Below are 11,284 nucleotides of genomic sequence, written 5' to 3' on the forward strand. Positions count from 1 at the left end.
GGCAGAGTGCCGTGACAGGATCGAGAGGTGAGCGAACGCCGGTATGTGTTCGCTCACCTCCCGATCTACTGAGCCGACCTGTGGCAGTCTCATTGTCACCGGTCGGCTAGAACTATGAGGTGAGTGAAAAGCACTTACCTCATAGTTCTCCTTTAAGTGACCCAAGATAGGCTTGAACTGGAAAAGTCCAAATCTGCTTGTAGCTTGCCAATATCTTAGGCCCCGTTCACACTGAGTGATTTATTGCGCGGTAATTCCCGCAATATCACGGCTATTTACCGCGCGATATCGCTCTTCAATGCTTGGCAAAGGGTCCTGCTGTCGCGGGTCGTGCGTCGCTACAGCAGGACCCTTTTTGGAGCGGATTTTGCCACGATTCTAGCTTGCTAAATGCAAGCATTTGCGCAATATCGTGCAAAATGCAAATCGCGCGACAAACGCATCGCACAGTGTGAATGGGGCCTCAGGGTTAGCTGATTTGTTTTATTATGACGTTTTCCCTGAAGGTAACATCTGCTTTATTTTTCATTATTTGCTGAAGTTGAATTACCCAGGATTTTGATACTTTAACAATAGCTTCTCAGTTAATTTATGCTTGTAACTTCCTATTTAGGAGCTGACAGGTTTGCTTTACAATGAACCTATCAATCATCTTCAACTTTTGAAGGTTCTGCCTGGGGGGTCAGATACCACAAGATGCTTGCGATTTCCTCTGTTACTCTATAATAAGAGTGGCTCTAACACTGTTAAGCTGGCCATACACCTATAGATTATCTGCAGATTTTCTATGGTCAGATGGAAAAGGTGCAACAGATTCCTCCATCTACGCTAAACTGTGTGGATGGAGGAATCTCCCGCTGGGCCAAGCTTCAGTATCTTGCTAGTCGGCTCCGCTGGCTCTCAAAACACCTGAACAATGCCTGCATCCAATCAGATTGTTCAGGTGTCTTGAGAGCCAGTGAGGCTGACTAACAAGATACTGAAGCTTGGCCCAGCGGGAGATTCCTCCATCCACACAGTTTAGCGTAGATGGAGGAATCTGTTGCACTTTTTCCATCTCACCATAGAAAATCTGCAGATAATCTATAGGTGTATGCCCAGGTTTACAGTGGCTCTAAGGCTGGGTTCACACCATTTTCCAGACCATATCTAAAAAAAAGTGCATTGCATTTTTGCAGCGATTTTGCTGTGATTGGAATTTTAAAAAAATGGTCTTACAGGTGCGTTCCATGCTTTTTTGATGCGTTCCAGTGCATACCAGACAAAATAGGACAAGCAGTATCTCTCTCCGGTCCGGAACGGACTGAGCTGGTGGGAACAGAGGCCAGAAATAGCATAGGGATACGTTGGGATACATTTTGGGTCCAGAAACGGTCTGGTCTGGAGGTAATCTGGATGTGGTGTGAATGGGCCCTAACACAGTACAAGGATCCACATTTGACAGAAATAGTCATCCAGAGCCAGGATTGTTTTGCTGCGGCCCAAAGAATGTTCCTAGTGTAGTGATCCAACAGCATTAGATGGCCAAACACTTGTGGCGAGAAATGGGAATCAGATGTGTACCTTGCAGTATGTGTATATATATATATATATATATAAGTCCATCACGGGAGTGAGCTTGGAGATGTGACTATTTTACAACGCACGCAGGGACCATGGGGATGAAGATACTGAAATGCATTTTTAAGATCTAACTTCTGAGTAGTGTCTTTTTTTAATAAACTGAGAAGAATGATTACCTGATGATTATCCACTTTTTAGGTGCACCTACACTTGTATACACCTTTTAAAATGATCTGCTGATGTTCAGTCGCGATTGCATTTTCGTCTGAAAATCTGCCAGTTGGCGGGAAATGCACAACTGCAATTTCTGTACAACTGGTTAATTTTGTTTGTCTTTTCAAGCAAATTTTTGTCTAGTTGGACAAAAATTGACAGATTAGTGGCGTTTTTGTAAGACAAAAATCTCAAGATGAAAACTGCACATGCTCAGACGAAAATTTGGTTGGCCGGCGAAAATCGCCCAATAAGCTGTGCTGTCGAAGGATAATTGAACTACATTGGTGTGTGCATGATGGGCTGTTTGAACGAGGGTGCAATGAAACGTTGTACAATGGTGGTAAGGTGTATGGCCACCTTTTTTTATTGTCCTGAGATTTGGAGCTAGTCTCTTGTGATTGTTCTTTAATACATTGTCAGCCTAATGTACAGTTGTGTAGTAATGGTTTGGATGGTATAGTAATGTGTACACACTCCAAAGTAACTTTACACATATTGTGCAGGAATAACATGCTCATAGGGTGGAAAAAGAATAGATTTCCATGGGGCATATAGTATTTTTCTGGGTGGTTAGTTGCCTCTCCTGTATGTACAAATGTAACCTGCCTTATGTCAGTGAGAAGTTTTCCTAGCAAGGATTTACGGATCAGCTTTGTAGAAGGGGAAAAAAAATGTTCTGCTGAATTGTAGATCCAGAGTTTTATTACATTGCTTGAATTAAGTGTATGGCTGTAAAGTTTTTAGAAGTGAAGTATCCCGTGATCTTTGCAACAGATGTGCAGTCAGGGAGGAGGAGGAGGAGGAGGAGGGAGGGAGGATCGGTTTGCCTCACCCAGAATCCATTCTGCTCCGTCTCTCCTTCACGTAGCCTCAGTCAGCTAAAGATTAATAACTGTTCCACTGAAGTCAGGCGTGCTGGTTAGTTCCTCAGAAAGAGAAGTGGTTTGTTTTGTTTTTTTCCACTAGCAGTTAAAGTATTTTTTTTCAGTAGTTTGTGTCTGGAATACAATATGTGTAGATAATGATAACCGTTATATTTTCTCTTTCTTTTAATTCACACAATTTTCTATCGGAAACTACAGAGAACTACAAATCCCAGCAATACACTATACAGCAATGCCGAATGGCACCAGCTATAGACGCCTCCCAATCCCAGCAATGCATTATACATCAATGCAGAATAATATGAAGCTACATACTCTGTGTCGCCTGATGTCTCCAGCAGAGGATCTCAGGAGGGCTGTGCGTGGTCTCCGTATCTGTGCATTCCTACCAGACCTTAAATGATTTACATATTCTCAATGAGCAGTGAGTTTTAAAACCCACTATCCCTGACCTCTCTAGCTGCATATAACGTAAAGTAATTGATTCTCAAATATCCCAACAAAGAACCTAGAGTCCAGTTTCAGTCGGTTAACAGCTTCGAATAACCTACTATGCGTTTACAATAGAGGGCTGGCGGGCTGCCAAATTTCTGGTGCAATAGAAAGTAATAGGAAGAAACTAAGATTTCAATGATGATACATTTCTCCACAATGCCTATAGCTACAGTTGGTGAATGAGGACTTTAGGGCTGCAACAACTAATCGACATAATCGATTATAATCGATTATTGAAAAAGTTGTCAACTTTATTGTTTTAAAGTGCCTTTAGTTCTTGTTCTGGACACAGGTTCACTTTGAGAAACCATTCACACTGCAGAGTTGCAGCACTGCCTGCTGCATGCATTTGTGCGTTGCTGTTTATTCTGAATGGCACCCCAACGCACCTTGCCAACAGACGTAAATTCCAATGCAATGCACAGCTCACTAACATTTAGATAAATGAATGGACTGCCTTAACACAATGCACATTAACGCACATGCACTAGCACAGAATGGTACCAGTGGGCCCTTTGGCTGTTTGTCTTTGTAGTTCACAAAAATGTCCCCAGTACAGACTGGGTACGCAATAAAAACCTGAGGTACAAACTCTTATCCATTCTATTCAGATTAGAAAAAAAATGGAGTTGGACTAGTAGAGATAGGTGGAATGGCCTTTGGCTATAGTCCTTATGCCTTTTGTGCTTCTTAATTGCTTTGTCTGTAATGGGACAGAGAAGACCTCATAGCTAAAGAATGACGTATGCGGTCTTCATTTCCTCTTTCAGTCCTTGTGAATAGAGGTTAGTGGGACAAGTGTAAGCAAAACTGAGCTGCCGAATCACACAAGGTCCCTGTAGTGTCTGGTTTAGGAATGTTTTCTTTGTCTGACACTTTCCGAGCAGCGAGAGGACAGAGTGGAGGAGGGGACAACTTTAACAGTGGTCCCTTTTTTCTTTGGCTTTCCGTATTTGGTTTCATAGACCTGCCAAGCAAAGTATGCCACCTTTAGGCCCCATTCACACACGAATCGGCCTGCACGTACAGCTCCGTGCAGGGCCGTACCAAGTAGCTGCCGGGAAGGACAGGTGCTGCGTGTGATTAGAACGCAGCCCCCGTCCTTCTCTATGGGGCTACGCGGCCGGACGCCCCCCTACGCTCCCCTCATTTGCAGGTCCGTAGGGGTGCGGGTTTTCTGGCCGGGACGCATAAAGGATCCATTCCGGCGGCGTATGAATATGATCACCCGCACCCCTACGGACCTGCAAATGAGGTGAGCGTAGGGGGGCGTACGGCCGCGTTGCCCCATAGAGAAGGACGGGGGCTGCGTTCTAATCGCACGCAGCACCTGTCCTTCCCGGCAGCTACTTGGTACGGCCCCGGTCCATATTCTTGGCCAAATAGATGTTGAATGTCAGGTGTGCACAAACTTTGTGCCTTTTGAGTGCTTGCAGCATTTGTTCAGATTGCACTGGACCGCAGCCCCTGAACGCAGGAAGGCAGCTGTGATGTGATACAGTGCGTTCCTGCAGCTGACCAGTCTTGAACGCACTGTTTATGGTGTGAACAAGCCCTTAGCGTAGCAGCACAGTATTGTGACCAGACAGAGAGCTAATCAAAATAGCATTACCTATTTCCTGTCTATGTATGTCAGAATGGGTAGGGTCATCTTTACTGTAGTGACATCATCTCTAATAATCCCTTGATCTTCTCTGGTGTTGGTTCTCACGGGCTTAATCAGCAAACTGTTACTCCATCACTATCAATTTGGATTCCGGAGCAATTGCGCCATACTTGAAACAACTTCAGTTGGATAGAGTGGTAGCTGCACCTCCGTGATATTGCTCCTGGTTGTCGGCAACAAAAATGTACTAGTGGCACATGGGCCTAATACTGCACATGGAGGTTGGGAAGATATTCACAATAACCTCCATGATATTCATTCCGTACATGGATATATATAATATTAGGAATGTTTGAAGTTATGGTGTAAGGAGGGATGCTTTCCATAGATGTATGGGTAAGTCATGGAAGACTTCACTGCCAGAGCCCTCAAATCAATTTCAAATTGTTTTTATTAAGCCCACTACTACACTACTACTTGGGTATTTATTTAATAAACAAGCAAAGGGTTTCCCTTTTTTAAGGTACCTACATATATAGTGCGAGTGTATAGCTGCTACAATTTAGGTCTAATTGTGATGGAAAGGAACACAAACCTCATTAGATGTCTTCTATCTACAAGAACATTGCACCGCTAAATGGGACTGTAGGATGGCTCCTTGCTAGAAAATGTGAGGTCAAAGGGCCTGACGAGTAACCAAGTTGATGACTCAATTTGTCAATGTTCTGTTGATGTAGCTATTTATAGCCATGCATTTTTACATAGACCAAACCACACATTCAGGTTGTCTGTGTGCCATCATCCTTGTGTGCAAACGCTGATATAAAATGGAGTGAAATTAAGGAAATATTTCCGTTCACTCTAAAGGTCATATTATTTTAGCCTAAAAATCTTTTTTTACTATATGACCTCTGTTTGCTGTATAATGTAGTGCTTGTTCATAGATTCTTTTCAATTACTGTACAATACTTGTGACCTTTTTATCATTTAGTTTTCCCATTATTCTTTACCAGTTGTTTCTCATTAAAATCTTATGTGGATGGGTCGAAATATAATAAAAGGACCCAGCAAAATGGGGAATGAAGCGTAATTGCAGATAAACGAGGACAGGAAAATGTACAATCGTTAGAATCCAGGTAGAAGAAATGAAGGCATTATTTGTTTGGCCTTTGCAGGAGGTTACTTTGATGTTGATAAAGCTTCTGTATACATATGTTTTAGCATTTCCTTCCATGATAAAGTAATGTACATCCCTGATCCCGAAAGCGCTGCGCAAACTGTTGTCGCTATATAAATCCTGTATAATAATAACCTGCGGGCAGGCGTGCCTTCAGACTGCAATGGGGGTGTAAAAATGTGTTAGCCAGTGTCTGCACACTTTGTACATAAGTATACCTTCTTATGTAACCGGCATGCCTTCTTATTGGCCTCTCCACAATGCAGCTGCTGTTGTAAATGTTTTTGCCAATGTATGTCTGTTACAAAGTGGGTAGACTGCCCATGGGTCTGCGGCTAGTTCACACCAAGCGCATTCGAGGAGCAGAACAGTTACAAAACGGATCAAAACTGCGTCTAATGTATTCCAATGGTATTTTGGGCTCCTAGTTCACAACGTTGGCCCGGAACACGGCACAAAACTTGGCAAAACACACTCCACTGCGTGTGCAGAAACTCATGCAAATCTGGTCCACATTTGGTGTGAACAAGCCCTGCATCTGGAGGACAACGGCAGTACTAGAAATAGAGTAGAATATGCACAGGCTATGCTGGGGACATACACTAATGTTCTTATAAAATTCAGTTATCAAATGCTTGATTTGGCCTGGTCCTATATGCACACGCCGTAATAGACTTACTGAACATATACCCATAGTTTTTTTTTCTGGCCAAAAAATTCCTCGGTATTCAGTAAAGTCAGCATGTGTTTTTAAATGTGTAAAATTCTTCCTGCTCTGTTTTCAGTGTTATTCTCCTGTTTGTACTTCATTTATGCACTTACACCTATGCAAGTATATGATATGTGTGTAAACATGTGTTTACATGCATATAGGCATAACATTTGTCCTCCGATGCAGAATTTTTTTCTTTATACGCAGAGTATGTTTACGCAACTGTGTGCATGGCTCAGATGAAAACAATTTACCCATGTTCGTATCCATGAATCAAATCCGCTTTGCATTGTGTTTTTACTGCTGTATGCATGGGGCCTTAATGGTACAGCCCTGTAAACAGTATGATTTCACCTGCAATGTTTCTCACTCCCAATGTTTTTGTCGTTACAGGTGTTGTGTATGTGCATACAGTGCAGCTCCTCAGCAGAGAAGTGCTGGAGACCAGACCACTGCAGATGATGGCGCTGTGGGTGACAGATCCTACTCTGTGAGGACACTAGAGAGGAGAGCCATAAAACTAGAGGAGGAAGTGCGAGACTTAACAGTGAGTTCAAGCTAGTCTTTCTTGGAAGTGTTGTAACATTGCTGATAACAACATTCTGGTCATTTGCATGCAGAACCTGATGTGAAGCTTATTGAGGCACAAAGGGGGCAGTATGGAGATACTGAGGGCAGTATGGAGATACTGAGGGCAGTATGGAGATACTGAGGGCAGTATGGAGATACTGAGGGCAGTATGGAGATACTGAGGGCAGTATGGAGATACTGAGGGCAGTATGGAGATACTGAGGGCAGTATGGAGATACTGAGGGCAGTATGGAGATACTGAGGGCAGTATGGAGATACTGAGGGCAGTATGGAGATACTGAGGGCAGTATGGAGATACTGAGGGCAGTATGGAGATACTGAGGGCAGTATGGAGATACTGAGGGCAGTATGGAGATACTGAGGGCAGTATGGAGATACTGAGGGCAGTATGGAGATACTGAGGGCAGTATGGAGATACTGAGGGCAGTATGGAGATACTGAGGGCAGTATGGAGATACTGAGGGCAGTATGGAGATACTGAGGGCAGTATGGAGATACTGAGGGCAGTATGGAGATACTGAGGGCAGTATGGAGATACTGAGGGCAGTATGGAGATACTGAGGGCAGTATGGAGATACTGAGGGCAGTATGGAGATACTGAGGGCAGTATGGAGATACTGAGGGCAGTATGGAGATACTGAGGGCAGTATGGAGATACTGAGGGCAGTATGGAGATACTGAGGGCAGTATGGAGATACTGAGGGCAGTATGGAGATACTGAGGGCAGTATGGAGATACTGAGGGCAGTATGGAGATACTGAGGGCAGTATGGAGATACTGAGGGCAGTATGGAGATACTGAGGGCAGTATGGAGATACTGAGGGCAGTATGGAGATACTGAGGGCAGTATGGAGATACTGAGGGCAGTATGGAGATACTGAGGGCAGTATGGAGATACTGAGGGCAGTATGGAGATACTGAGGGCAGTATGGAGATACTGAGGGCAGTATGGAGATACTGAGGGCAGTATTTTTTTCTCTCCTGTGAACTGGAGGATGTCTGTTGTAAATAAGTAGAAAACTAATTCTAAAATTCCCATTGTTGGTCTGGATTTACACTTCAATGCTGCGGTTCCATTCATTTTGAATGGTACCCTAATGCATTAAAGGAGAATTATGAGTTGAGTGATTTTCACTCAGCCTCATAATCTGAGCCGACCTGTGACAATGAAACTGTCACAGGTCGGCTCAGTAGATCGGGAAGTGAACGAACAAATACCGTCGCTCGCTCGCTTCTCGATCTATCCCTGCAGAGAGCCGTGACAGGGTCCGTTCTGCTGACTGGCGGAACGGACGGGGGAGGGGGCAGGTACAGCTGGCTCTGGCTCTAGATAGGCAGAGCCAGCTGTCACTCACGCAGCTGGGTGGATCCAGTCATAATTGTCGGGATCCGTTTCAGCTGCGGCGTCTCAGTACTCGCGGTATACTGAGCTTTGGGTGACGGGAGGACGCTAGTTTGTGTCCTCCCGTTACCCTTAGGAGAACTATGGGGAAAAGCCCTAACCCCATAGTTCTCCTTTAAGACAACACACCTGCGTTGTAGCCTGCAGTAACACAGACCTGTATGTAGAGATACAATGAAAGGGTCATGTCAGATCCTTAAGCACAGTAGGGTGCGTTGGCAGCTAATTAATTTTGAATGGGCTGGCTTAATACTATGCACGTTAACTTACCGCACTGCTAAGTTTGCTAACCTACGTTTAGTTATGCAAGACCAGTGCTGAATTGCTGAAGAGTGGATGGTTTGATGGGCTACCTAGCATGAAATTGCCTGAAATTAAAGCTGAACGTAACTTTATTATGCATACTTATTGGTCCATCTTGGCCCAATGTAAGTATGAATATATGCTACCTGATCAGCCGCTGGAGATCCTGTAAAGCAGTGCTTTACAGCGCTCTCCTAGGTCCTCATGCTGAACTGGGTGGCTTCCCCTCTGCTCTTAAAACACAAGAGGTCACTCACTCGCTATGACTTTATGAGGTAATACAACCAGAATTATGACAATCCTGGTGAATCGCTGACCAGGAACAAATGTGCGAGACAGCATTGTAGATAGACTTCACTGGCTGTTTGCTAGTTTCTGGTCACTGACTTATGAGGTAATACAACACAAATTATGGCAGCCTTGGAGCCTGTACCATTATTAGCAACTTGCCAGTGGCACATTAAACATTGCATAAGTTATTTGTGAAAAGTGTTATATTTGTTCCTTTTTATAGTATCATACATATCACCCCTGGACATTATAACTGGGCCTATGGAGATCAACACTCCTATATCCACACTATGCACATGCCCTCCCATAAAGAGGAATATCCTTTATGTGGTGTTTTTGTCTTTTAATTGCATGGAACACACTAGACGGATGCATAAAGTGTTTTACATGCATCTCTATTCTGTTCAGTCAGCCCTGTTTGTGCATTCAGAAGCTCTGAAAAGGCAGCATGGGGCTTTTTTTTTAAATGCATAGATGTGACTTGGTCCCATTGAATTGTGCATTCTGACTGTCATACATTTTAATGCATTTTACCCATGCATGATAATGAGAAGGTTTTAGTGAATGGTGACATCTGTACATTCCTATTTATGTTGTAGTGGCCCTTTAAATAATTAATTTCTGCAGCTATATATATTTAAAAAAGAATATTGCAGTCATATGTTAACCCAGAGCCACTTGAGGCAGATTGCAAGGTCTTTCTGCTTGCCAAAATAAACCTTGTGTGATAAGGATATTGCTTGATGGTAGAGGTGCGCCGAAATGCAAATTTCAAAAATGAAACCGAAATTTAAAAGTCAAACCAAAACCAAAAAAAAATTTTATTTTCACTTTTTCAAATTTTATTTTTTTATATTTGTTTTTTTGTTCATTTTTAATTAAATATTTTTATTTTTTACTTTACTTTTAGGGGCTTCAGGGAAATATTAGGGGTCTAAACAGATCCCTGATATTTCCCTTTTAAAATAGAAAAAGAGATTGAAAACACAAAGTCCTCCAATCTTTTTTTCTGCAGCACCAGTTATCAATGAACAGGAATCCTCTGAGTGTTCCTGTTCATTCATAAACTGAGGACAGAGTATGTTTACTATAACCACAATCATGAATGAACAGAAGGGGATGTAGATCACTCAGCCTCCTGTGACAGTGCGGGCTGTCTCTTCCCACACACCGCTCTGCCGGACTGTGACAGGAGGCTGAGCGGTGTGGGAGGAGAGACGCCGGCTGCTCACAGCGCTCTCCTCCCGCAGCGCTCGGCCAGCTGTCACACTTTCTCTCCTCCCCACTGGGACACAGCACAGCACAGCCCTGCGGGGAGGAGTATGCACCGCTGTATCGGCCAGAAAATTGCACTTTCGGCATTATGCCAAAAGTGCCATTTTCAGCCAATATATCGGTGCATCCCTACTTGATGGTTTTGTAAAAATTGTGTAAATGTAATTGTTATTTATAGGAAACCTGTTATGATAACATGATGGAAATTGGTGAGGTCTTCATCTGAAAATGCTAACTGCCATGTTGTTTTGACTTATCCCTTTTTAAAAAAAAACAAATCTGTAACTCAATAAGTCTGAGATAAATATAAACATTTAATGGTTTTTTGTTACTAGGAGCGTCACAAGAGGGCTTTAAGTGATTCTGAAAATGTCAGAAAAAGAACTCAGAAGTTTGTGGAGGATGCAAAACTATTTGGTAAGATATTCGAGGCTGTAAATTACATTTTCACTAATTTAAAAAAAAGAAATGCCAACCAGTAATTGCCCTGACTGTTGTCCTGACTGAGTTTGCTGTGTCTGTTCCAGCACGCTGTACACAGATGTCTTGTCTTGTCATGCCGTGCATGTGAACTTGTGGGCAAAGCTGGGTATAGTCCAGGAAATGAGGGTTACTTACGGTTGATGAGGGCACGGTTAATGAATAGAAATAATGCTCCTGTATTCAGTTTGTAACCACAGATGTTTCAGTTCTGACGTGTGATGTTTTTTTTTTTTGTAGTTTTCTAAAGTACACTGGAGACTCCTAAACTGTGTCTTTTGCTTTAAAG

The 11,284-nt window shown here is 43.1% G+C and overlaps 1 protein-coding gene across 1 annotated transcript in view; it reads left to right on the plus strand.

Annotated features, from left to right (window-relative positions):
* Positions 1–11,284, plus strand: part of GRPEL2 (GrpE like 2, mitochondrial) — a 21,419-nt gene that overhangs the window by 8,282 nt on the left and 1,853 nt on the right. The window contains exons 2-3 of the mRNA XM_018553047.1: positions 7,047–7,200; positions 10,851–10,932. Coding sequence (XP_018408549.1) covers positions 7,047–7,200; positions 10,851–10,932 — 236 coding nt within the window. The remainder of the gene's footprint in view (positions 1–7,046; positions 7,201–10,850; positions 10,933–11,284) is intronic.

The sequence above is a fragment of the Nanorana parkeri genome, unplaced genomic scaffold, assembly GCF_000935625.1.
Source record: "Nanorana parkeri isolate BGI_ZX_2015 unplaced genomic scaffold, ASM93562v1 scaffold107, whole genome shotgun sequence".
NCBI classification, from domain to species: Eukaryota; Metazoa; Chordata; class Amphibia; order Anura; family Dicroglossidae; genus Nanorana; species Nanorana parkeri.